The sequence below is a fragment of the Melospiza georgiana genome, chromosome 12 (assembly GCF_028018845.1).
Source record: "Melospiza georgiana isolate bMelGeo1 chromosome 12, bMelGeo1.pri, whole genome shotgun sequence".
NCBI classification, from domain to species: Eukaryota; Metazoa; Chordata; class Aves; order Passeriformes; family Passerellidae; genus Melospiza; species Melospiza georgiana.
Genome location: NC_080441.1, coordinates 15,307,735 through 15,334,731, shown reverse-complemented (window position 1 = coordinate 15,334,731; position 26,997 = coordinate 15,307,735). Strand labels below are relative to the sequence as shown.

At 51.9% G+C, this 26,997-nt stretch overlaps 2 protein-coding genes across 8 annotated transcripts in view; both read right to left on the bottom strand.

The window, feature by feature from the left end:
- NLGN3 (neuroligin 3) overlaps positions 1-6,904 on the bottom strand; it is a 40,793-nt gene extending 33,889 nt beyond the window's left edge. For 3 of the 4 annotated variants that reach the window (XM_058032346.1, XM_058032348.1, XM_058032349.1), the window contains exon 1: positions 6,053-6,135. The gene's annotated coding sequence lies outside the window, so the exon portion shown is untranslated. Of the gene's footprint in view, positions 1-6,052; positions 6,136-6,882 lie in introns of those variants that run through there. The other variant, XM_058032347.1, reaches the window with a different exon arrangement.
- A 3,333-nt stretch (positions 6,905-10,237) lies between these two features.
- MED12 (mediator complex subunit 12) overlaps positions 10,238-26,997 on the bottom strand; it is a 34,790-nt gene continuing 18,030 nt past the window's right edge. Inside the window, exons 24-44 of one of the 4 annotated variants that reach the window (XM_058032491.1) lie at positions 26,369-26,470; positions 25,543-25,656; positions 25,118-25,281; positions 22,213-22,392; positions 21,972-22,043; positions 21,534-21,694; positions 21,281-21,442; positions 21,088-21,199; positions 20,779-20,868; positions 20,245-20,354; positions 19,621-19,756; positions 19,187-19,348; positions 18,267-18,644; positions 17,785-17,935; positions 17,390-17,595; positions 16,921-17,001; positions 16,501-16,718; positions 15,762-15,918; positions 12,951-13,124; positions 12,710-12,791; positions 10,238-10,716 (exon numbers count right to left, since the gene is read on the bottom strand). In XM_058032491.1, coding sequence (XP_057888474.1) covers positions 10,673-10,716; positions 12,710-12,791; positions 12,951-13,124; positions 15,762-15,918; positions 16,501-16,718; positions 16,921-17,001; positions 17,390-17,595; positions 17,785-17,935; positions 18,267-18,644; positions 19,187-19,348; positions 19,621-19,756; positions 20,245-20,354; positions 20,779-20,868; positions 21,088-21,199; positions 21,281-21,442; positions 21,534-21,694; positions 21,972-22,043; positions 22,213-22,392; positions 25,118-25,281; positions 25,543-25,656; positions 26,369-26,470 — 3,056 coding nt within the window. In that variant the 3' untranslated portion in view covers positions 10,238-10,672. Of the gene's footprint in view, positions 10,717-12,709; positions 12,792-12,950; positions 13,128-15,761; positions 15,919-16,500; positions 16,719-16,920; positions 17,002-17,389; positions 17,596-17,784; positions 17,936-18,266; positions 18,645-19,186; positions 19,349-19,620; positions 19,757-20,244; positions 20,355-20,778; positions 20,869-21,087; positions 21,200-21,280; positions 21,443-21,533; positions 21,695-21,971; positions 22,044-22,212; positions 22,393-25,117; positions 25,282-25,542; positions 25,657-26,368; positions 26,471-26,997 lie in introns of all 4 variants that reach the window. The other 3 variants (XM_058032490.1, XM_058032492.1, XM_058032493.1) reach the window with 3 other exon arrangements.

Sequence of the window (26,997 nt, the reverse complement as noted above, 5' to 3'; positions counted from 1 at the left end):
GTCTCTCCAGAGGGAGCAGACCAGAATGAAGCAGGACAGACAGGCGTGCTGCAAGCACCAACAATGCCAAGGAAAGTCAAGTCCAAGTGCCAAGAGAGCTCTCGTGCTCCCTGCTGCTCCTCAGAGTCCCTGAGCACAGCTCTGCCCAGCAGATGCCCACTTGGAAGCATCACTCCCGGCGGACACAGGAGGAGTTTTTGGTTACAAAGAGTAGGAAACCAATTGGCTTCTCTTACAGCAGCTCCCTGCCCAAATCTGCAACCTCAGATTCTCATCCAGAGACGCCAATGGCAACAGAGACCAAAAAGACAGGATAGGAACAGAGATTGTTTCTTTCTTGAGGCACAGGACATCTGCTATCCAAGAGAAATTTTGGTTTGTGGTTGCAAGGACACCTTTGTGCTGCTGGCTGGACACTTCCCTCAGTGCTCCTGGAATTAATAAGGATGAGAAACAGTATCCTCTTGATAAGCAACACCCTCACTTGACCTCACACTGCTGCCTGCCAGCCAAACCCCACAGGGGACTGCTGGACCCCCTGCTCATCCCTGCACCCCCCTCTCCGAGCCCACTTCTCCCACAAGAAGACAACTGCTCCCAAGCCAAGGCTCCATCTCCCTGTTGTCCTTGCATGCCTCTGGACTGCTCAGGAGCTGGGGAGCAGCCCTCTGACATCCCAGACTCCCCAGGGTAAGGCTGAACTGGACCCTCATGCGTAGCAGGACACGAGTCTTTTCTCATCTGAGGATAAAACCAGGAACAAAACTGACACTGATGTGTATGAGAACAGGCAGAGGCAGGGGATTGGAGGAGGGGGAGATGAAGATCAGATCCCTGGTGATCCCACAGTGCCTATCATGTGCAGCAAGTACCAGGGAACTGGGACAGCTCTGAGACTCCAGCCCTGCTGCCAGCGTGTCCCTGTGCCCAGGGAAGCAGAGGAAGCAGAGCTGTCAGGGAACACGGCAGGAAGGGATATTGCCGTTCATTTCCAAACCAGCTGAATTAGCACCTATCAGTGGACAAAAGCCTGTTGGAGGTCTCCAGCAAAGGGCCCTGTGAAGCCAAGGCTGGGTGCTTAGCACAGGTCCTGTATCCCCCAGCAAGTGCACCTCCACCACGTGGGGAAAGCATCCCATGCTCCCAGAGAGGAAGCAGGACTGAGCATCCATCACCCTGTGCCAACAGAACTGGGTGGGGATAATCCCATCCTTCTTCACAAAGCCCAGTGCTCCCTCCTGGCTCCACACTCTCTGGGGGACAGAATGTTATGAAAATAACAGAGCAGACCAAAAGCCCACCTTGCTCTGTGCACTTGCAAGCAGTCAGAAGCACAAGCAGTTCACAGCTCAGCAGCTGCCCAAGCCATAGGTGGATCTCAGTATATTTATTAGTTCTGAGGGAACCTCTTGTCCTTCTTGATATCATCCCATTTCTCCTGAAACTAATGCAAGCTTTTGCTCTTCATGACACCTTCTCCTGAGGACTTTTGTGATTTGATAACACATCTGCAAGAGGCAATGCCTCTCCTCCTGTTTGGCACCTCCTGAGAGCTTAATTTGATGTGACCTTGTACTTGTATGAAAATAAACAATGCACAGTTAACCTCTATCGCTTCTCTCCTGGCCTGCTGCAGACACATCTTATCCATCTTCTGTTGTTTCCTTTCCAGCCTGAAGAACCCTGCCTTATTTAGCCATTTTTTTTGCACAGAGGCCACCAGACCTCTGACCAACTCTGCTGCAACTTCCAGGCATTTGACTCTACAATGATCTCAACACCCACACATCTCTCCTGAGCTCCCCGTGGGCAGCTCTAGAGACAGAGACACAGAGCAACCCCTGTCCCCTTCCCCTCCATCACTGTCCCACGAGTCCTCAGGTTGCTCAGTGGTGCCTGGAGTTGTGTGAGGGCAGAAAAAAGACACAAAGGCAGCTGGGCTCACACATTCACCTTCACAGCTCCTGTAGCACTGGAGGCCAGCACTGGACACGGACAGGAACACCTCCCCAGGGAGTGCCACACAGACATTTTGGCCACGTTACAGACTTGGGAGTCTTCTCACACTCCTTTAGAGCAGCACCAATGCTGAATGAAGGCCAAGTCCCTGCAGCCCCTGATCATCAAAAGGGCATTCTCAGCAGTCCCCTCCCCAAGCCCACCTCAGAAGCCTCCTTGCCAAGCTTTTCCCAGTCATCCTTGCCCGAGCAGCCCAGGCCCAGACCCAAACAAGGCTCATGCACTGTACAAGCCCTGTAACATGCTCTCTCTGCAACCTTTCCCAAACTTTGCCACCTGTTCTGCTGGCAAGGCCAGAGCATCTGGCCACCAGGCAAAGTTTCAACTCTGCTTGCCAGGCACCTTACAGGATATGCTTGCACTGAGGTGCAGCTTGAAAATAACAGATGTTACTCCTCTCTTCTGCGTTTTGCAGTGTCAGGAACCAGGCTTCTGTACCAACAACCCTCTGAGCTCCTTGCCAAGGTGGTCTCACCCCAAACAGCACTCCCAGCACAAAATCCTGCCCACAGACAGCCCCTGCCACGTGCTGTCCCTGCTGCCAGGCAGACAGCACGGCAAAAGGAACGCACTGCGGGAGCAGAGCTTCCACACACAACTTCAACACTTAGCAGGAGCACAGGTTTCACCATGGACTGCAGTGCCACATGACTACTGAGCCCAGACAAGCCTCCAAACTGCACATCACCTCCCAGCCAGGGAAAACTTCCAGGAGCTACACAAACCAGACAGGACCCGGCAGCTGCAGCCAGAAGCACCCATGTCTGTGCACTGCTCCCTCTTCATCCCCATTTCCTCTCAGTCAGACTCGCTCCAGGGTCTGAATGATGTGGGTTCAAACTGGCAGCTCTGGCAATTGCAGGACCATTTATTCATTCCCCTCACACCCACAGCAGAATCCTGCTGAGGCCAGCAGCACACAGTGCTGGTCACAGCCTGCTCCCTGCCCCCAGCTCTGGGGAGTACCATGCTAGGAGACCACCAGAGCACTCAGCCCCCCATCCAGCACCTCCCAGCTCAGAGCCAGCTCTCCCTGAGGGCCCTGGTACCAGGATCCAGCCTGAATCCAACCTGCCTCCTGCTGCTGAGGGGCCCTGTGCTGCCTGTGACCACCTCCCCTCCACAACGCCCTTGGCTGCCTTTCAAAGCACTGTCAGTGGCAGCCAATAACCACAGACCACCAGCAGAGCAATCCTGTCTGGGATCCACAGGGAGCCGGCAGTTCCAAGGACAGAGCCAAGGAGCCTGCCCCATCCCTCTGCACTCGGTGCACAGCCCCAGGGTGGCAGACACACAGCCCCTCTCTGCTCCGAGATCCCACTGGCTCCTCTGCAGCTCCACAACTTGTTGCACAGACACACGCTCTATGTCCCCATCCCTGCCACTGCCCACCATCCTTCCACCCTGCTACTGTTACTGGATCCCTCCAGCTGCCCCCAGTGCAGCAGGGACACCTCCACACTGCCCTGGCTGAGGCCACAGTAGCTCCTGGACAGCCAAGAGAGCTTCCTTCTCCCCTGCCTGCTGCAAAGAAATAGCTTCTAGAAGGAAGGATGCAGGAAGATGGCAGCAAATTGCCTGGGAGGCAGCAGACTCGCTGTGGCTGGGGGGTTTAGGAGCTGGCTGAGCTGATGCTGTTTGGGAATTGCTTAGGTGGAGCTTACAGACTTCATGACCTCAAGGTCCCTTTCTTATCAGCTATCCTAAAATACCTCCTCCCTTGACACAAAGGCCAACGTGGACATGCCAGAGGATTTTGGCAGTCACCATCTCCTTGCTTTTGCACGCGGACGTGATCCTGATCAAAAGACACCTGGAACAAATCCCCGTCTGTGCTGGATGAGAGCACCCAGAGCAGCCCCCACAGAGCGCCAGGACAGACACAGCCACCACATCTGGAGCCTCAGCACAGTGCCCTGCCAATTCTCACGCTGCCTCCTGAGGCTTTGGCAGGGCCCCGTGCCTGGGCAGCTGCTCAGGAGCTCCACTCATGGCTCCCTGGTTCTGGCTGCCCTCACCACCCTGCTCTCGAGCACCTTCCCTCCAGCCCTTTGGGACAAAAGCCTCTACACGGGCTCTGGGAAAGAAACAGCCCCAGATGAAAAGGGCAGGGCAACCCCTTTGGCACGGGCTCAATCCTCCTCTCTGACAAGGCTGCCCTAGATGCTCGCTGCTGTTGAGTGTGGGCACTTGGAGGCTGTGCAAGGCAGCACCAAGCAGACCCTGCCAAGACGGGCTCTGCAGCTCCCATTCCCTCAGCACAGAGCTGTGCAGGCCCTCACACCCCTGTCCAAGGGCTGCCCTGCACCTTGGCAGCTTCTGCTGGTGCTCGGGAGGTTGGGAGCTGCGTGTTTGCAGGTGTCCAACCAAACTCCACATCCCGACTGCACACGTAACCATGGCAACTGCACATGCGAGTGGCAAAGCCTCGAGCCCGGCTAACTGCAAATGCAAATGAAGCAAACACATGCACAGTGCTAAAAGTGTGACCTCTAAATGTCAGCCTTTAACCATTTTGCAGACACCAGCTCTGGTGGCGGCCACCTGCAGCCTGCAGAGCAGGCAGGGCTCCGGTTCCAGCAGGGAGCTCTGGGTGCCCAGCCCTGCAGCAGGTGCTGCCATGGGTGCTGGGGTGCACGCCTGGCACGGGCATTTCCCAGAGCTGAGAGTGACTCCTGCCTCGTCAAGCAGCAGCTCCCTCTCTGAGGACACGTCCATCCTTGCCCAGCTAGCAGATGCTCCCAGTTCCACAGAGGAGCCTGGTTTGCTGAGGAAGGAGGGTCCCAGCAGGCTGACACAAAGCGTGGCCAGCACAGGGGCTTGTGGGGAGCTGGCTCTGCTATCACCTGGGGCTGAGCCAACAGCAGCATCAGATGAGGCACTCTCAAAGGATGGAAGGAAAATCCCAGCCTTTCAGGGATGTCATGTCAGAGCCACCTCCCTAAGGGAGGTCTGTGGCCTTGGGAAAGGCTGCTGGCAGAGGCATAAGGAGGTGTCACCATTTGGGAGAGTGTGGTCCACAAACTGACTGGCTGGACAAAGGTCTCAGGTCCCTCACCATTTCTCTCCCTTGCTGCTGACAGCACTGGATGCACATCGACCCCAGAAGTGACCAGCACTCACCACCCTGTCCTGCTGCATGGCTTTGAGCACGAGGGAGTCAAGCTCAGGTGAGCGGTGCCAACTCCAGCCACAGCCCCTGCAGCCAGCACCCCGCTCAGGGACGGGTGGGTGGATGGATGGACGGACATCTGGCCTGCTGCCCCGCTCGGGGATGAGTATGGCCAGCTGTTTGACAGCAAGCCTGCCTCCAGTGAGGTCCCTGGCCCAAGAGGAAAACAGGGAATGTCCTTTCACTCCAGGAGCCCAATGGCTAATGTAATTCCTAATGCTATGCCAAATAAACTGAGCCAAGGGGATCTCCTGCCTGCCCTTGACCCAGGGATGCTCACACCAGCAGCCTCATGCCTGTCAGCACCAGGAGCATCCTTGCACCCCAAATAACCCATCCCCAGTACCCAGAGCGCACCACGGACACCCCAGAGCCCCGGGGAGGATCCCAATTCCCTGGAGCGAGGCGCTCCAGCCCGGCGAGCCGCGCTGCCCGCTCGGTGCCGGGAGTGGCGGGCCGGGCCGAGCGGTGCCCGGCGGATGCGGGGCGGGGGCCGGGATGCGGGCCGCGCAGCTGAGGCGGGCGCACAATCCCCCTTTCAGCACGTCGCCATGGCAACCCGCCGGCTCGCCGCGGCCGCTCATCCGGCCCCGTTAACCCTCGCCGTTACCGCCGCCGCCGCGCTCGGCCCCACCCGTTAACCCCTGCCCCGCCGCGCCCCGCTCCGACGCCCGGCTCCGGGGCCGCGACCCGACTCGGGACCACCCCGCGCCCCGAGAGCCCCGCGGCCGGAGCGGCGGCCGCCCCCAGCCCCGCGCCTCGGGGCCGGTCCGGTCCCGTCCGGCCGCCCTCCCCGTCGCGAGCGGCCGCGGGCCGTGCCGTGCCGGTCCGTGCGGGGCGGGGCGGGGCGGGCGCACTCACCGTCGGGGGCGGCGGCGCGGCTGGGCCATGCCGGTGGCGGCGGCGGCTGCCCGCGCTCCGCTCAGTCCGGCCCGACCCCGCACCGGGAGCGCGCGGCGCGTGCACGGCGGAGGCGGGCTGGGGAGGGGCCGCTCCGCTGCACCCCTTCATTGCCGCCGCGCTGCCCGGCACCGCCGCCCGAAACCGGCACCGGCACCGCGACCGCCCCGATCGGACATCCCGCGGCCCCGCCGGCCGGGCCCGGTACCGCACGGCCCGGCACCCGCACCGCCCGGTCCCCGCGCCGAGGAGATGCCGCGCCCGCCGAGCGCCGCGCAGTCCGGTACCGCGCCCTCCGGGTACCGGCAGCGGCCGCACCTGCACCCCGGTGTCCCCCAGGCCCCCCAGACCTGCCCTGCTCACGGCACCGGCACCGCCCTGCCATCGGCCCTGGGCGGAGGGGGTGACCCCCACATTCCCGACCGGGACACCCGCACAGCCCGGGGCACCCCGCACCGCCCCACTGAACGACCCTGTCTGTGGGGGCATCCCGGCACGGCCCCGGGCATCCTGCACTGTCCTGTGCACACAGAACCTGCCCCACTGCAGCCCGTGCGTGCCCCAGCCACGCTGCCAGGGTCCCTCTGCACCCCGGCCGTGCTGCCCCGGCACTCCCCAGGCAGCCGGAGCGCCCTCCAGCCCCGGCACATTCCCCACAGCCGGGGGAGCGGTCCCCGCCTCCGGTACTGCCCCGCAGTGCCCAGCGGGTCTGGGGAGCGTTCAGCAGGTGCTCGCTGTGGGGTGCCCCATCCCAGCCTCAGCCTTGGGCCCGGCCCAGCCCTGCCACGCACCGGGCTCCAGTCTCAGCAGCCACGCAAAGGCTCCCAGCAGCACCGCGCAGCGAGACCCAGCACCTCTGTCATTCCCCTCCCTGCATGGGGGTATTTTCTCCTCCCACTCATGGCCTCCTGGCAGGAGCCGCCTCTCCTACAGCCCGCCGCTGCCCATAGCAATGTTTCAGTCTTGCCTGATGGGATTACAGAAATCATTTGAAGCAGGGCATGGATTTGGGTCTTGATGGATGTATCTGATTGCTGCCTCCCTCTGCCATTGCCAAGGTAGCATCAGCTGCGATGCCTCCACAGAGCAGGCACCGTTTCCTGTTTAAGATGTTTGCATGGCAGAATCTGAAGGGCAGCAATTAATTTCAACTCTCCCACACACCTCTGCCACCTGCACTGAATCTGTGAACGTGCAGTGGCAGAGAGATTCCTGCACCCCAGTGCAGGCTGGGCTTCACCTGCCCCAGCTGCTGCTGCAGAGCAGGGCAGAGCTTTCCTGCTTCTCCTGCCCTGCTACCTCTCCCAGGGACTGCTTATGGGTGGTCAGGAGCTTGACTGATTTTATTGCTGGCCTGTTACACACAAGATGTATATAGGGCATACCAATATAGCTCACCCTATTATATATATATATATATATATATAAAATGCATAGAGGGTGAGCTGCAAGCTGCCACCCACTATGCTGTTGAACAGGCAACACTGCCTGGGATGGCTGCACAACCCTGCCCTGTGATTACCAGGGGCTCATTGGCTCTGAGCAGCATCTTGAAGGGGGCCCTGGACCGATGCTGAGCTGCCCTGCAGCAGGCAGGGTATCAGGCATAGCTCACTGTGTCCTGCTCCCCAACAAAACCAGTCCAGGATGGGGTGATGGAGCACGGCTGCAGTGGTGCCTGCAGGAGTGCTGGGTACTCGCACAGCTGCTCCACGCCCAGCTTCAGTTGCTTGACTGAGCAGTGATCGATTTTCTTGCACAACACCAGTTCTGACAGTGCCTGACAAGCCACCTTTGCCCAGGCTATGGTCCGTGGGGACCCTCCATGCCAGGCTGCTGGGTGGGTGTGCAGGGCAGAGCCTCTTCAGCCCATCCATCCCCCACAATGCATCAAGATCTGTTTCAGTCTCGGGTTTTTCTCCTCAGCTGCTGGGCACAGCCCGTGTGGATCGCCCTGAGGGAGCCCAGCATCAAGCAGGCACACCCCGCACCGCGCCCTCCCTGCTCTGGTGGCCGCAGCAGGGCAGCTGTGTGCGCTGCTCAATGGGCAGCGTGTATGAAAATGCCCCCGGTTGCCTCTGGCTCTGTCACAAGCAGCGTTTAGCCACGACTCGGAGAAGGAGCAGAAGGGCTGGAAGCTGTCAGCCCTGCTTAAAACGGCCGCGGCTCAGTGCTAATGTGCAGCGCAGCAGCTGCGAGGCACGCAGCCAGGCCGGGCACAGCTCAGCTCCCCACACAGCCCTGTGTGCTGTGACCAGCTCCTGCACCGGTCCCCACGTCCCCCCGGAACCTCCTGCACCCACTGGGAACCTCTGGGCAGCCACCGAGGGTTGCGTGGGGTCTTGGACACTGTGTCAGCCCGGCGTCTGTCACCACAGCAGAGCTCTGGAGCGCTGCTCATCCCGCTCAGGCCGGGCCTGCCAAGCAGCTGGCACAGCTGGCGAAGCCTTTTGCCAGCAGAACAGCAGAGCCAGCCCTGGTGCTGGGCCGTGCAATAAAGGGTCCCGTGACAGCAGGCGCTTGGCCACAGGAAGGGACAAGTCATCCCCTCTCTCCCCGGTGGCTCCTGGGGCGCTTTCCCCAGATCCCCCCATCAGAGCTCACAGCAGGTCAGCACCGGACTCGGTGCTCTGGCACCGCAGCACTGCCGTGTCACCGCAGGTGCCGTGCAGGGCCGCCCACCCCCCGCAGCCCTGTGCGGCCCCCAGGCCGTGCTGCTCCCGGCCCGCTCCGGCTGCTGCAGAGCCGCCCCCTCCCACCTCCGGCGCGGCAGCGATGCAGAAGGAGCATCCAAGATGCCGCTTGGCGCAGGCTCAGCTGCCGCCCAGGGCCGGCAGAGGAGGGGGCTGTCGGCCATGACCGTGCACACCAGGAATTGGGGCACGATGTGGGCAGGGACAGTGCCCCGTGTCCCGGGCAGCGTGAGGGGAACAGAGCGCTCCTGCCGCGGCCACGGCTCCCTCCGGGCAGGGGCGACCTGACACAGCCTCCAGCTCGGGGGCACCCAGCACGGGCTGCCGGCAAGCAGAACCCCTGGCCAGGGTAGCCTGGGGGCAGGGGGAATGCAACAGCCGGCTCAGGCTGATGGCATGGAAGGGGACAAGCAGGGATGCACAGAGGCAGCAAGCCCCCATCCTCATGAACAACAGTTCCCACCTTCCAATGGTCCTGCAGCCACACGGCAAGAACCTGGCATAGGTGCAGGTGTTTGGGGACAAGCAGGGCAGAGAGGGTGTAGGGACAAGCAAGCCCCAGACAGCAGAGAGCAGCTTCACCTGTGCTCTCACTGAGGATAGGGAAAGTTCTTGGGACAGCAGACACCAGCCCATCAACAAGGACAAGGGGCACTGCCAGCCCTCATAGTTCCCAGAGCTGGCCTTCATGCAGTGGCTCATCCTCCAGAACTATTTGCCCTCAGTTGAAGATCAGGTGCAGCTCCTTGTTGAGTCCTTGTGGCCTCATCCTATCCCACACAGAGGGGACAGAAGGATGAGGCTGGTCAAGCAAAGCTACTGCAGAACCACAGGTCCAGCTGCCGAGGAAGAATCTAGAGAGAAGAGAGGTGCTGGTGGCTTCCAGCTAAAACAGACAGCAGGAGTAGCAAGCACCAAGATCAGAGCTCATGCCAGCAGGCTGCACTAAGCAGGGCACAAGTTCAGAATGCACATTTCCCATGCAGAGAAAGCACCCTGGCTGTGAGGAAGGAGCTAACAAAGGAGCCTTGGTGCTTATCAGCCAAACCTTGCTGTGGTGAGAAGCACGAAGCAGCACTGTGAGTGCACTCAGTCTGCAGCTCCTCCTAGACTGCAGAGGTAAGGAGCTTGAGCATCTCTGTAAGTGCTGTGGTGAGGGAAGCTGGGCTGGTTAGAGCTCAGAATTACCCTGCAACAGAAGTCCCTCTTTGCTTTATACCAGAGTCCTGGAGGAACATGCAACAGGACTACCAGCAAAGCCCTTAATCAACATAAAAATCCTACAAAGCTTGCACAAACCTTTGCAAGTGTGTGAACACCAGCTTATGAAATAAACAGGGAAGAGCTTTCCTTCCCAAACGAAATTGTTTAGCCTTCACAAAAGCTAAAAATGCAGACATTAGATCTATTGAGGAAGAGATGAAGCCCATGTGTGGAGGGTGCTGCTGGGCTGTACTGGGAGGAGTGCTGAGGAGGAAAGGCAGGCTCTGAATACACACTCAGTTTGCAAAGTAAGCTCTCTGTATTCATCCGAGAATGTCTGCAGTATGGAGTTCATCTGGTATAAATAAAGTACAAAATTTTACAATGTCTTAATCATTATTTTAACAAAAATACTAAAAACTGAGTAAAAACTGAAACCAAAGTGGGAAGGGAGACTATCAGCCACAAGGGATCTCCATAAACATTTGTAGAAATTGGATAGTAAAAACACTTTCTCTGTACAATAAAATGTTCCTCCTGGCATCTCCCTGTGGGACAGACAGCAGCAGCACTGGGGGACACAAGGACACAGGGTGGGGGCTGCCCCAGGGAGTGGGCCAGGCTGAAGAGGCTGTATCCATCCACAGTGATGTCTCCCTCCTGCATCAGGCTCAAGTGCCACAGGTCAGTAGCGTCCAAATGGGTTGTTGTTCTGCTGTGTCTGTGTATCTGTTGAGGCCAAGACAGAGTTAAAACAGTCACAAGGTCTAGTTCAGAAAAGAGATTCCCCTCCCCACATCACCAGGGTAGTATGAGGAGTGTCACAGGCCATATAGAAGGAAAATATAACCAGTATAAAATCTAACCAGTGTGGTACTCCCTGTGCTGCAGATCTGCCTGAGCCTTTGAGCAGCAGCACAGCCAGGATCCCACATTCTTTCAGGAAGAGAGAGATATATTCTAGTCCTGATCCTGAAGTTTCCAGGGAAAAATCTCTTCATCCCTCATGGAAGACCATAACAAAGCCCTGAAAGGTGGCAAGCAGCTGGGAAGATGAGTTTATGGATTCATTATTTCTGATTTTGAAAGAAAGTCAGCTCTATAAAATTAGACAATTTCTGCTGCTGAGCTAGCTAGTGTCACTCATCCTAAAGCACTTCCAGAAACCAAAGGTTTCAGAGAAAATATCCCTGGCTTCCTGTCAGTATCTCCATGCAGGCCCAAAGGATTTCCAGATGGCACAAAGGCAGAAAACATGGTAAAGATACATGGTAAAGAACTTCCAAACTGCTGGGACTGCTGTTCTGTGATTTAAAGTGCTCACAGTATTGAGTATTGTCCGATACATAAAATTATGTTGTTCTTTCTCCTGAACATAAACATCAGCATGTGTGGCCCTAAGCCACTGAAGTAAAAGGAGCTGAGTGTAACCTGGTTGGCCTGCTGCCTTCTCAACTCTTCTGGACATTCAGGGACACCCTGGAGCCTCCTAAGGCATATCCTGGGTCCAGAACACCCTTGTCCCCTTCCTGTGCAGGCTGGTCTTGGTTTACCCTCCTGCTTTCCACTCCATCTCTGACACTACAGATGAGAACTCCAGAGGCTTCCAGGGGGAGGTGATGCAAAGCCAAGGAGGCAGCATGGAAGCTGAATGCTGACACAAGGCTGCATGGGACCCACACGTCTAGTGCAGATACAACAGCTCCATTTGCTGTACAGAAAGGCTACAAAAGTATGGCTCTTTTGCTGTATTCAGATTCTTATACAAGGTCTTCCTATATTTGAATGTCCCAGCTGAGATCCTTTGGCACAGACTTATCATTTGTGAATCAGGCTAGTGGGAAGCTCAGCACATTAAAACCTGGTTTGGGGAGGTTTTTGGCCACAAGGACTAAGAATTTTCCATCAGGGAACAAGTATAAGCACAGTTTCCAAGTCCCCCACTCCACACATTACCAGATCTGGCACAGTCTCACTCTCAGTGCAAAATAAAACAAAAAAACTATCAACTGTGCTGTCCATTTCTGAGCATTTTCACAGCATTTCTGCCATTTTTACAGCAGAAAAGCCAGTAAGGTAACAGAAGACAATGACAGAAGGTAATTCAGAAGGGAACAGCATAGAACCTGAATTCTGTATTGTGATCCTCCAGCCAGTAATTCAATACAGATTATAGGAATACAGTGCCAGACTGAAACACATCTATGCCATTACCCTGCTGTGACCACCACAAACACAGCAAGTGTGAAGCTACACTTTCTAGAGCACTCCTCCTGCCTCCAAGAAGTCTTGTCTGGCTCACAACACGACCACAGTGTCTCTGGGTCATCCACCAAGTGACTGCTCCAGGATTACAGCCTCCCTATGCCCCTCGGAGGTCACCTGCAGCAGAGAAAATGCCCTCAGATGATTTTAAAGCTGCACACTGGATCCCTTCAGGAAAGCTGTGTGGCAATCCCTACAAAGGCTCAGCTCCCTTGTCCCTCTGCAGGCAGCAGGAGGAAGGTCTGGAAGGTTGCTCACAACCTGGCAAGCACTGCCCTCCCTGCTGCTGTGCCCCCTTGGGCTGGTAGCTCTAAGTCCTGATGCCACTTCCCTGCCAGCATAATTTATGTCCTCAGACAGACAGTCTGGCTCAGCCTCGCTTCTCTACACTTGAGTACCTGCAATAGAAAACAGCAGGGAGGAGACTAGCAACAGGATCAAGAACACTCAGGCTTACTGGAAAGCTGCTGCTGAAGCTGTCGAACCAGAGCAGCTGTTTGCTGCTGCTGCTGTGTCTGCTGAAGGCCCTGGCGCTGGAACTGCAAAGAGAGAAACACAGTTATAGGCACAGCCCCTGGCTGGCAGGCTCAGCACTCACACAGGCCCTGGCAAGCTCAGGGAGGGAGAAGGGGGGTGCAGGTGGAGCAGTGCTGGATGTGTGTGGACTGTCCCGGCCCTGTGCCTCAGGGAACACTCACAATGGGCTGCTGGGGGGGCAGAGCCTGCATCCCCAGCCCCGGGGGCTGGCCCTGCGCCTGGGGCTGAGGCACTGTGGACACCTGGGGCTGCTGCTGGGGCTGGGGCTGCGCTGCCTGGGGCTGCTGCTGCTGCTGCTGCTGCTGCTGCTGTTGTTGCTGCTGCTGTTGCTGCTGCTGCTGTGAAGACAAAAGAGAAGGGACTGTCAGGGCAACACACACGGCACCGGGGCACAGCAAGGGCTTAAGGAGGAAATGTTCCATGTGTTCCATGGAGTGAAACACCTCATGCACCATTTTCCTTACAGGTACCTAAATTACTCGAATTTCACCAGGACTCCACCCCAGCCTGAGAAATGGCAAGAAATAAAAGGACAAAGTTTCAGATTACAATAGATTACAATATTGACAGATGACCGGAAGAGAACTCCAAGTCCACTGGTCATTACTAGGAGCAAACCAGGTGCAAAAATAGAAAACTAAGGACTCAAAAAGCTGGCTGCTTCATCTTTTGCCTCCTGGTTAAGATCAGCCATAATGAATAATGAGCATTTGCCTGACTCATTCTCAGATTCTCTTCAGAGGTAGCAACAGAGCTCCTATAATCTCCTTACACAATCCACTCCAGGTCAGCTCCTACTACTGGAGTTTTCCCTAATCTCTACCCTGAATTTCACATGTTGTGTTTTAAGGCCATTTCTGGTCCTACAGGCTAGAGATAAAAAGAGATAAGGTTTTTTTTTATTTATTTTTAAGATAAAAAATATGGAGACGTATCTCTCCGGTCGTCTTTGTCTCTCCAATGCACCACATCCAGCTATTTCAGATTTTCCTTCTCAGTCATGTCCCCCAACTCTTCAATCTATCTTGCTGTCCTTCCCTGCCACTCATGACAGCTGGTGTTACACTTCAATAAAAGGATGTGGATAAAACTGGATTCAGTGCTCAAAACCAAATGTTTACAGAATTAGTTATGCTGAGAAGAATATTCAGTGTGTTGGAGTCAGAACATACCCAGAAATCTCAAGGTTTTTCATTTCTCCTAATTTCCAGACAATTCTCCCATCTGTCAAAGCAGTTTTTAACTCTCTAGATAAAAAAAAAATATTCCTAGCAGAAATAAAAAAATATTTATGTTATCATAAGAAACCCAACGTGGTGATGGTAGGTACAGCTCCAGTCACTGGCTCAAAAGGACAAGGTTCAAACCTTGAGCAGATTCAGAGAACAAACAAAAACACAATCAGGAGAAGGAACAGTGTCTTATGAAAGAAGGTTAGAAAACCCTGACCTTTGGAAGCTGCAAGTGCTCCCTAGGAATGTACATTGGGCAAATAACAGTGAGAAAGAACAGCCAGTAAACAGGACACAGTGGACAATAATAATTCATACAAGAACCAGTCACAAACACATTGGATCAAGAATTCAATGGATCAAGGATTCAAATTCAAAGGGAGTGAGTTTCTAGAACAGCCTTCCAACTTATATCAATTTGGTCACAGGTTCCTGACATGGATGCTGCAACCTGGATACACAAGAAAGCAGATGACTGACTAAATTGGCCAGGATACCAATTTCATGTCCTACCTTCATGCAGCAGCTGTCTACCAACCTACATAAAACAAATCAAAAGGCCACCCATCCTTTCCACAGGCCACTGCATGATGGAAGTCAGCTCCAGCACCAGGCACACCTCAGGTAACAAAACAGGAGTCCCAGTCAAGGGATAGCTTGGGCACTCCACCTTTGTGGGTTTTTTAAGCAACCAAGCAAAGTCAGCTAAAAGCTGAAGGTATACATGAAGTTACTGAGCTAGGAGAAATGTTAGCAATTTGTCTGAGGCACATTCTTCTAAATATGAGTGATGGAGAATGCTAAAAGAAACTCAAAGTGAATAGTCAGGGGGTGCTACTTATCAAAAGGACTAAAAGCTGCTGACCATGCCAGAGGCAGTTCCCTTGTCCAGTGCAAGGCAGCAATTCCCAGATACTGCTGACTGCAGCTCTCTGCAGGAACCACTGTCTCACTCAGGCCACTCTCTGAACAAAAAGACTCAGCACTCTGTGCCATGTAAAGTCTCCCCATATTCCACAGGTTTGCTAGGCCTTGTCATAAGGCATTGGATTCACCAATTAAACTATCTGTGTTTCTCTGACTATAATTTCTATAATTCTATCATTCCTAGAAATGTATCTTTATTTCATGTAAGAATTTAATGTTCTTAAGATCATAATGCAAATCCATGGAATACTCATGTCTGTTGACTCATGCTTTGTGATCTTCTTTGAACCTAGAGAGCTGGGTCTAACAGTTGGCTTTGGATCAGTTTTTCACCATCTGCTGTAAAAAATGGAGTACATGAACTGATTCATGCCAGATTTTTTGCCAATGGAAACTAACCAATGCTTATTTTGATCTTGAGAAATGCAGACATGCCCCTAAAGATGATCTTGAACAACTTTCCTGCTCTTTCATGGACAGGGGGCTTTTCACTTTGTTTCCAGCTCTTGCCACACTTGTACAACAGCTAACTTTCTGCACAATCTACTGGCTCAGCTGGAGCAGGAAGAGGTGGGACACAGGCCAGAGGACTGAACAGACTTTTAGCTCATGCTGGGTGGCTGGCACACGGCAGTGCAGCAGGAATCCCCATCAGGAGTGGCCAGCTCTAAGGAAGGGAGAACTGCCTAGCAAATTACCACAGACAGCCTCCAACAGAGTGACATCCTTCCTGACACAGAAGGGCAGAGGTAAGCAGCACTGAGCAAGCCTCCTCCAGCTCCAGCAGCTTTCCTCCTGTCAGCAACCACTCACCCTCAGCATCTGTTGTTGCTGCTGCTGCCTCAGGTACTGCTGCTGCTGTTGGTCAGGAAGGATCTGGCTGGGTCGAATTCCTGAGGGGACTCCCTGGGGACCCAAATGGTTCATCCCACTCATCATGGGGGTCTGCTGTATTGACTGATGAGGAAACCTGCAGGAGGAAAGGACAAGCTCATGGAGTAAAGGATTCACAGGCAGCCAGCTTTCTTTAATCCAAACACAACTTCTGACATCAACAGACAGCCCAAAGAGCCCCCTGCAATCCATGCTGTCTCTGCAGAAAGGTGAGGGACACAAGGGCCTCCCAAGGGTTTAATACAACCTGTTTTTCCAGAAGCCCTAAGTAACATCATCCCACTGCTCTGCATGGCTTTCCTGCTGCATTTATGTCGCTCAGGAACAATGAAAATCTCAGATTTAGCCCTTTGGTGATATGCTGGTTAGATTTAAAACCAAAACGATGACTTTCCCAGGTAACTTTTCCTCATATTTTTCTATGCCATCTTTCTCTGGCTAGTAACACAGTCTCCTGTCTACAACCAGCATTTCCAAATTTCATCCCATCTCTCTGTTTATTCCCTGGACAGAAAGCTAGATAAAGATGTTTCTCTGAGGAAGCAAAGTACAGAATGGAGAACAGGGTTTTCACAGTTTGCTGTTAGAGTTGTGCAAGCAGAGCAGGGAAACATTTAACAAAACAGAGATAATTAACATCCCGTAGGGCAGGAGGTACCTCTGTGTGTTGCCCAAGGTGTGTCCATAGCCAGGGGCCTGCTGGTGCACGTAGCCACTTGGTCTCTGCTGCATCTGTCTAACAGGATCCACTAGAGCAGGATTAGAGCTGGGGTGGGAATTCTGATAGGGCTGACCAGAATAGGTAGGAGGTACCATTGTGCCTGACTGGGAGGGGTGCTGCTGAAGGCCTATGTGGGAGACATAAGGAGTGTAACCCTGGAATGAAACAAAAAGGCCTTTTTTAGTCACGGGGTGAAAAGGAATACAGAACACAGGAGATCAGCCTCCTGTAAATACTGTCATAGGGAAACTCATTAGGAAGAAGAGCCAAGAGCTTTCAGGCCTTAGCAGCAAGAACAAAGCTGCTGCCCTGTGCTGGAGCCAGACTCCAGCCCTACCTGCAGTCACTGCCACTTACCTGGGAGGGCTGCAGTGCTCCATAAGACGGGGTTGGAGCCATTTGGCGCACGGGCTGCTGGCCCATAATGCCCTGGCCCTGCTGGAAGGCAAGAGAAAAGTGCTTTTTCCAACATCTGCAAAGGGCAGGAACACTGCTGCTCTCTTCTCAGCAGCTCCCACTAAACCAGACAAAAGGTTTCACTGCTTAACCTATGAGATTGCTGCACAGCAGGCACATGCTCATGACTTCTGTCACTAAAAAACCTGCCACCCCCAGGCAGAACATGCCCCTCTCATTCCCCAGAGGCCACTCTATGACAACCTCTTTCAACTGTTAGTGAAACAGGCCCACAGAGCAGGCACAAGAAACAACATATTTCTAGAGCAGACACAGAGTTGGGCAGTTCTGGCTAAAAGGGACAGCACCAAACAGCTTGGCCATGCTGTACTGTGGAGTCAGCAACAGCAAGTTCACAGCTCTGACTTACCAACTTTGCTTGCAGCTGCTGCCTCAGGATCTGTCCTTGGGACACTGGAGGCTGCTGCCTGTACACTGCTGGCTTGTAGGAGGGGTCAATGCCCATCATGCTGCCCATCCCTGGAGGCAGCACACCACTGTAGGGAGGGCGACTCTGAACCAGTTTTCCCAGTGGCATGCGTACTGGTCTGTAGGATGTGTCCAGGCGAGGGCCACCTGCACGAGGAAGAGAAACAGGCAGAGCAGTCACAGCTGCTGCTGCACCTCACAGCTCCAGAATGACTGCTCATCACTGTACCTACACATGCCAGGCAAAAGGAGAAAGTGCAGGGACCTGCATAGGACCATCTTACAAAAAAAGGTTCCCAAAGGGGTGAAATATTTTTGGCTCTCTGGTGCTCCTACCTGCTGGAAGAGGCTGATTCTGGGCATAGAGACCCACTGGAGATTGCCCATATGCCAGCCTTGACATGGTGCTTCCTGACTGGTGATGCAAGAGATCAGTAGGCATGCCAACTCCATATGAAACCCCTCGGCTAGGGCCCAACACAAAGTCCTGCAAAGACAAAGCAGTAAGAAAGATCAATGTGCACTGGGAATTCATGCATGGAGGAAGACTATTAAAAGGTTGAAAAGTCCACAGGAGGAAGCCAAGGATGTTATCTGAGCTGGGCAGACTCCTTTCCTCCCATCAGGGATTAAGAAAGTATTTGCCTTGCCCCAAGCTACAGAGAGCAGGATAAAGCTCCAGTACTCCCAGCTGAGAGGAAACACATCACATCTTCACCATAACACCATGCTCAGGTTCCTCAGGAAGCCTCTAGGGAGTGCTCTGTGACTAGGAGTGGTGGACATAGGACATCCAGAGCTGCTGGACACTCCATTACCTCAGTTTTGCTGGCAGATTGGTTGCGTTTCTTGGTTTTGCTCTGTTTTTTCTTGCGTTCCTCAGTGGAGGCAGCAGGATTGGAGCTTGTTTTATCAGCCTTGGCTGGTTCTGCACTTTTCTTCTCTGGCTCTAAAGCCACAGGAGTAGGAGGCTCTTCCTCTTCGGGAGGCAGTGGCAAAGGCTCCAGGTAGTAACTGCGGGGTTTGGGTTTCAGGTGTGTGTGATACAGGAGGAGCCTCTGCTGCTCCTCAAACCTGGACACCTTGCGATCCACCCGCACTGTCCCAAACCATCCCCAGGAGAGAGGGGCCGAGTGCTTCAAACCCTCAAAAAGATCCCAAGGAGAAATCTTCTGCTTTGTAGAGACTTGCAAACCCTTTAAAGCAAAAGAGATAAGAACCTTCAAGTCCCTGTTGTTGCTCCTATGAGGGTATGAGTAACTGTATCCTTTCTCCAGGCTGTAATCCAGATCTCTCAGTAAACAGTCTGAGCCCTTGCTAATGGTCCCTGCTCCTCCAGGTGGCAAAGCAGTCATTTCTAAAAGCCTTCATCAACAACTGTCTAGTCTCCTTCATTCCATCTCTGCCAGACTCCTGCACACTGGCTCTGCCATTAACTTATGTGACAGGGATTATGTGTTTCTCTTTACACTTCATATAACCATAAATACAAACCCTAAATTTAGTTAACATCTCAGGTCACAGCAGCACGCTATCACCAAGCATTAACACCCCAGCTTTGCCCTTTTTGGACATGGTTATGTGCCAGCTTGTCTGCGTGCAGCCAGCCACTTCAGGCTCGTCAGGGAATGAGGCACTGCATACAGATGCCTCCCAAGCTGTGCAGACTCAAGGCATCAGAGGACAAGGTGACACCTGCACTCAGGAGCTGTGATACAGACAAAAATGCTTCACTTACCTCCTTCTTGAAGATGGAATCAAAGCCAGCTATTTTATTGCCCTTAGTGTCAATGAGGGATCCCTGAGGTTCACAGGTGATGACATCTCGGGTCTGCTTGGGAAGTGGCAGTAGCTGTCTCACCTTCTCCAGGCTGTCAGACTGACGGTCCCCCAGCTCCTTCTGCACAAGTGGAACAAAGAGGACTTGAAGAATTTTTCAGGAAAAAACATCCAAAGCCCACCTATGCCTCTTCTGGTTTTGGTCTCCATCCCTGCATTACTTCTCACCATTGCACCCTTCAGGCCCACAGAGTCACAGGAGTCACCCTCACTACTTCATCTAAACAGCAGAAACAAGACAGGCACTGTCCATGAGACACAGGTAAATCTGCATAGCTGAACAACCACAACACAGCACACTCTGGTCCCCATACAGGGCCTGGTGTCCCTCACCCTGAGTTTCTTGACCAGATTCATGTATGCCCGCTTGTTCTCCTCCATGCTGCCCTGAGAGATGCTGGACATATCAGCAGCCAGGGTGCCATTGATGAGAACACTCAGCATGTCCAGCACGGTGGTGAAGAGCTCACTGTAGGGCAGAGCAGAAAGGTCAGTCGCCTGAAAAACTGATAAACAGCTTCTGCCATCATTGCAACACCAAACACTATTAAATTGTCAAGACTTCCCCCACATTCTGAAGTGTCAGTCTTCAGAATAACCTCCCACACTAATCTTCCTTTTCCTTATACACCACACTTGAGTTTTACTCCCACTTGAATTAGGTGCAGTACACAGATTAAGACTGGACTCCTCTGTATCCATTCAGCACCTCTAAAAAGCAGACTCAGCTATCCCCTGTGCATCTCTCTGCATCTGGAAAGCCAAGTTTGTTCTGAATATGGCAGAGTGCACTCAGCTATCAGGACCTAAGCTGTAGCCTGCTATTACTCCAAATTCTCTTTCAGCTGTCACTTCTGACAGATCATCTAGAGAAACAGCCAGCTCACATGAGAAACAGGGCCATGCTAACTGCCTTCCCTGGGAAGTGTTTAGACCAGAAGTCAGACTGTGAGTTACTTGTTTGACTGCATGTCCACAGTGCCACTGCTGATGATGTCCAGGAGAAGCACGGCCCATTCAGTTGTCTGCTGTGTGCTGCGTTGGACTGTGTCAAACATTCCTCCCACCTGGCAGAGAAAGGGTAAGTTTAGTCACAAGGACACCAAGAAACACTGAGATTTTGAAGTGAGAAAGGAGCTTAAACCAGGGTTTAAAGGAGCTTAATTCCTACTGAGAGCTGAGGGAGACTGCTGTCAGCAGCCAAACCTCAGATGCAAGTAGCAGTTCTGTGGGCTGCAAAGGCATTCAAAGGGAAAGGCACATCTACAAAAGAGACAAAGTCTCTGGATTTCATCCTGATGAAACAGAGCAAGGCAGTTTATTCATGCACCCTGTCCTACTCAGGGCCCAAGACCTAGAAGCAGCACAAGTGTCTCTCCTACTTCCTTGCCTCAGGACATATATAGACCCTCCAGTGTGTGCTTGTTCCAAAGGAAAAGGCAGACAACTCTTCACCCCAGATGGTTAAGCTCTTTTTCTGCAACTGCTCACCAAATTCAGCCGCAGTTTCAAGGCCTCATGCATCAGCTGCTTGGCTTTGCAGTCATCTTGGTACTGATCTTCTCGCCAATTTGTAACAATCTAAGAAATACAGAAGAGAGGACAGACCTCACCAGCTGTATGCTGAAGCTTAGAGAGAGCAGCTTGTACCATTCACTGTCTGGTGACTCAGAAATGGTCAGCTCAAGCTCCCTATATCAAACAGGGTAAGACAAGCAGCATCCTGAGGCCATGCTCCAGAGCCTGTCTGCTGGAGGGGCAAGCTCCTGAGGAAAGTGAGTGGAGAAACAAGACCCCTACCTGCTGGACCTGGCTGTACAGAGAGGTGAGGAGGCCTTCCCGCTGCTCATCCTGACCCTTCAAGCATGTCAGCACCAGTGACAGAAATGGCTGCTGGCTCAGGAGGGACATACTGTGAGAGAACAGAGAAGGAGCTATACTGCCAGGCTGGGACCAGCACAGCAAACACTGCCTGCCTTTCCCCTGGACTCACCTCTTCTGCTTTTGGCGGTCCCGCTCTTTGCGGGATGATGACCCTAAATGTTGTCCTTTCTCCAGCTCTTCTCCAGCAGCTTTCAGCACGTGGCCCTGCACTGATGTTGGAAGCTTGGCAATCAGAGGGGCCACCAGCCACACTCCTGATCTCTCTAGAGAGCTGTGACAACACAGGAGAGGAAAGCTGTTTGCAATGCAACTTAAGATTCAGACTTGTCTACAAGAGAGCGGCATGCTGGCTCTACACCTACCTGAGGATGGGTTTGGATTTGTTGCTGGCAGGTGTAGCACTTGTTGAGCTACTGATATTGTTGACTCCATTACCAGTACAGCTAGCAGAGCTGGTCTCTGCTGACTGCTGGAATACCTCAATGGTGGCCTTGGCTATGTTTTCTAACAAGGAGTTCATCTCCTGGAGGTAGGGAAGAAAAAGATAGGCAAGTCCTTCTCTGAGAGCATCTATGGCTTCTACATTTCAACTCAGTACAAACTCAGTTTGCCAACTTCCCCATGGCTGCTGCTCCTGGGGTCTCAGACTCATTGCTTCCTTCTCATGCTTGGCTTTCACAGCCTGACTCCCTCACTGTTTACTTTCTCCCTATCCCCACTTCTGCCAGGCCACCTCCCCACCAACTCACAAGCAGCCACTTCATCCTCCCCTGTATGATCCCTTCTGAGCAGAAACTCACATTGCTTGCTGTCTGTTTAATCATGAGCTGCAGCTCCAGCGAGGATTGCCTCATGGTCCACTGGTCCAAATTCTGTAACACACACACACATACACACACACACTTCACTTAATGCCTTATCTCAGTTCAGACTATACCAACCCACACCCTCAAGGTGCCACCATAATGAGTGTCAGACCCTTCAGAGGGCTGCAATTACATGAGGCAATTAGTAGGACACAGACTGAGCCAGCAGCTGCACCTGTAAGATGCGTTTAATCCTCTGCCGCTGAGGATTTTCTCCCTCCTCATTGTCCAGGAGCCGGTGTGGGTAACAAATCAGCTGCATCAGCCTCTGGGCCTGGGTGCTGCTCAGGACAGGATCCTGCAAGTCATTGCTGTCTTCACAGAGGGACTTCAGACATCGCTCTCCTACCCACTCCTGCAAGACGAAGGCAGAGTCAGCACAGTCAAACTGATGTCTGATTCCAAACCAACGCCCCTGCTTTCAGTCTCAGAGAGATGCATGGAACACATCAAAATCATAAAAGCCTTATTACTATGCAGTTATGCCTGATAATCATTTCTCTTCATGAACTGTACTATCCTGATTCAGCAGGCGTCATGCACAGCACAGTAATCAGAACAGAGGAAACAAACTTTGACAAGTCAGCAGTAATGAAATACAGTAGTTGCTCTTTCTTTTGAGAAAATATTGGTGTGATTTAACAGTATACAGTCACTACCATGTCCTGGCTCCCTTAACACTGCCACTTGGGTTCAGAAGATCAGAAGGGATCACTTAAAATTGTTTGGTCTATTTCCAGCACAACAAAGCTCTGGAGCTGTCCTAAGTTAGGTTAGTCAGGGTTGCAGCTAGCACTAAACCAGAACACGTCTTGGGGAAAAACACACACCTTAATTCTCAAATAGTAATAGAAAACACACTGCCAAACTTAGTAAAAACCAATTACTTTACTTCTCAGACTCTGCAAAGGAAAATGACTGACTGGGTGCAAGCTCCTTATAAAGCCACATATTATGAGAAGGTAGACAGAAAACTATTATAGTCAGCCTCTTGATTTCAGTTGATGCTCCCTAAATGTATAGTAATAATAAGGGCAGCAGTTTCCAAACATGAGGTAGGTACTTCACTCAATTTACAGTTAACCTGCAGCATTTGTTAGTGCAGAAATTTTTCATACTTAAAATTAGGCACATTCATTGAATAAAATCAACAGAGGACTGCTATATAAGCACTTCTGCATCTGCAGAGGAAGCCTGATCAGAGCATTGTTCCACTGAGAAGTGACAACAAAAGAAAAGATGAGGATCCAGTTCATTATGCACAGGTGCTGATGCTATGCCTAGAAAGCTGGAAAGACCCTTCAGCAGTGGGTATCAAACTAAGCACTGGAGTACAAAGACTGAAAAGGTCAAAACTCTGGTTTGAAATCCTTGTGAAACCACAGCCTAGATCATTATCTTCATTCCAGATGAAGTTTGCACATGAGATGTGGTGACCTCTCCACTGCCTATTACATTTCCCCCTTCAGTGTTGCTACATCACAATGTCTTAACAATAATCTTCTCTTTCTTGCCTAGGTAATACACATTTCCTTGGGAAGACTCTTTTTATCATTTGCTCAGCTTCTTACAAGAACTCTGACTTCATTTCCAATCCACTTTATTGGTATAAAGATGAACGAAAGACATTGTGAAGGGAAGGGAGACATCCAGAGGGACTTGGACAGGTTTGAGAGGTGGGCACTGAACAGGTTGCCCAGAGAACCTGTGGATGCCCCATCCTTGGGAGTGTTTAGGATAAGCTGCATAGGGCCTTGAGCAACTTGGAATAGTGAAGGTGGCCCTGCTCATGATCTTTAAGGTCCATTCCAACCCAAACAGTTCTAGGAGTCTATGAAAAAACCTTTAAATTAATTATAATCTGCTCCTTTTCCTAATCCTCTCACAATGAAGTCTATTATAAAATGTACACCTGAACCTGAGATAGAGAAATCACAACCTACAATTTAAGGCATTGATAGTGCAAGTTCACTGCTCACAGACGAGGTGCTAATATTAAACACAGCATTTTACCAGCCCTTTACAGCTGCAGGAAGCCTGCAGAAGCTCTGGCACCAATTGGTGGTAACTCATGGGTGGCTGCTGGAATGTTCACTTCCACATAGCCAGTGCTGCCAACAACTGGTATGAGCAGTGATACCTGACACTGCTACTCCCTGCTGTGCACAAACACCTCTACTTGCTTTGAGTCCTTCCTATATAGACTTTGATCAGCAAGGGAATATCTGCTTCTGGAAATGCTACAGTCAGGTTTCAGTGACATCAAGAAGGTTGAATTTATATTTAAAAATAGGTGGTTCCAATTCCTTTTTGGTAAGATGGTAAAATTGCTATGCAGTCAGCCAATTAATAAACAATAGCTTGAGGACAGCACACAGCACTAATGGTGGGTGTACACATTAGTAATATAAAATACAGGTTTCAGATTGTAACACCACATCTTCCCTGCTGAGAGAATAAACTTATAACTGAGGCTAAGGATATCTTTCAACATCCATTTTCATACAGCATGGCCACTCTACTCTGCAACATTATTAGCCAGGTTTCAGCTCCTCAAGTGTCAATTTTTCACAGAGGAATAGAAATACTGGTGCTGTCATATTAGGCTAAGCAAAAGGCTTTTGTTGCCGTTGTTTTAATTAACTAAACAGGGCAATGCAAAGCCCAGGGATCCATTAACAGCCTAGCTGCAAACAACACTCAGGCTGCATCCTGAAAGACACCATTTATCATTTTAATAAACCATCTGTCTGTCTTTCTCGTGGTGATCTTCTTTGCCTTCAGCACACATCTCAGCTTACCACTCCAGCACTCCCCTCCTTGGACAGGAGCCCTGTGCTGTTGCCAAAGCAAAGGGGATGCAGTCCCTGCACACTGCAACACCTAATTCCTGAGCACTGCTTGTCTCTGTGCTTTGCTAACAGTGAGCAATCCTCAGTACTGTCACATGACAGAAACACTGCAGGTTCTTCACTGATCTTTCAAAGAAATACGTGCCAAACCCAACCTGAAGAAAGGCATGTGAGATATATCTGTATGCAGAAAGGATAAGGACACACCTAGAGATAGGACAGACTCACCTGTTGACATATACTCCTCAGTACATACTTGGCATAAATATCCAAGCTGGCTGTTTCTACAGTGACTACCCGACCACCAGCCTTCCTGGTGCCCAGCTCATCATCCATGAGATCATCAACCCCTCCCGGGTGGGAAAAGCCAGAGCCTTTCAGTTCTGCATCTCCTAAAAGGAAAGCACAAGTGTTACACAACAACTCTAACCACAAAGCCTAACTCAAAAAAACATCCTGAGATTCTGTAAACTCTCCCTGTGATCAGTGACCTCTGTGCAGCCAACAGACTCAAAGCGTGTTTACAGCTACAGACATGTCACATTCACCAGAACAGATCTCCTCTGGCCTTCTGCACAGCCAACATGAACAGTGCCTTTCTCCCACTCCCCTGAAAAACATGGTTATAGGTTCAGGCTCACACAGGTACACACCCAGAACAAAGACAGCCTTCAGCACTGCAAAGACTGCTCCATCCACAATACGGTTCTGGGAAGCTGCCAGCAAGTGACGGTCACAGGAAGAGCGGATTCCCACAGTGGGTTTGTCTGCAAAGAGGACAAAGGGGAAAGGCAATACTCAGCACAGAGAAAGGCACGGGCTCAGAGCTGCCTGAATTATGTGCCAGCAAGTACCATAAAATCCAGCTCAGAGAATCCTGAGGCCAGTTCCTTTCCTAACTGCAACATGGGGCCCATTTAATTAAGTTTCAAGAAGCATAGTGCCAATCACATTGTGACAACTGAACCATGAAATCCAAATGGGGTGCAGAGCCTGTGTCATGAACTCCAAGCTCCAACAGTACCCTAGACCTAAAATACAAGCTGGATTTAGAAATCTGAGCTATCAGGATACTGGTGAGAAGCCAAGAACAGAGCTTCCTGGAATGTTTCCATCATCACACAAAAAAGAAGTGCTGTAAAACAGCAGCTTCTGGCACCAAGTTAAGAGGCTATACAAAGCTCAAGACACAAAAGAAGAAGTGATCATTACTCTAATGGCTTAGTGACAGCAAGGCCACCTCTACTGGCTGGTTTCCTGCCTCCAAGAACCTTCTCCCCAATGCCTGGCTACCAGGGAGTGAAATAAATGGAAGGACACTGTTCTTTGTCCTATGAAGAAAGTGCATCAGGCTTTGCCTGCTTTATTCAAAGCAAGCAGGTTATGATCTCTAACCATAAGGTCTCATATCTCTCTTCTTGGAGTGCAAGAGCCTTAGTACTTCCACAATAAAGAAAGGCTTTAAGTTCATTCACTTACTGCCATCTTGCTGGCATGGGTTCAGCTGTGGAGTCTTAAACAGATGGAGTAAAATCCGGCAGGTCAGACGTGCTCCTGGTTCTGAGTCCTGTTCACTGCAGGCTATGTAAAGAAAAGAGACAACTGAGATTTCTTAAGCACCAGGACAGCTGACTCTCAATCCAAAAGCTATTCACAGTGCACTGCCCTGGAGCAGACAGCTGAGAAGCTGCAGCAGCCTTATTGTATTTACAAATATGGAGCATGTGCAGCAATTAACATGCAAGCAAGCAAATCCTTCAGTATTATCCCCAGTGACATGCACTGCTTTCTGCTTGCTCCATTCTTCCAACTTCACCCTGTCAGGAGTCTGGATGCTGCAATCCCCAGAGCAGAGACAGGAAGGCTGGTGGCAGAATAAGGCAGTGGCACAGGTGCTGTAAGCTGGCTGCTCTAGCCAAAATGCTAAGCAAAACATTATTATCAGGGGGAGGCATACTGCTGGAGTTCAGAGCTGAGTACAATGGTCACACAGTGAGGCTGATAACAGCTCCCCATGTTTACTCCAGCTTGCACACAAACTCAAGAGAGCGGGGCAGTGAAAAATCTTACAAAACAAAAAGAACCAGTTTTTGATAGAAATCAAAAGC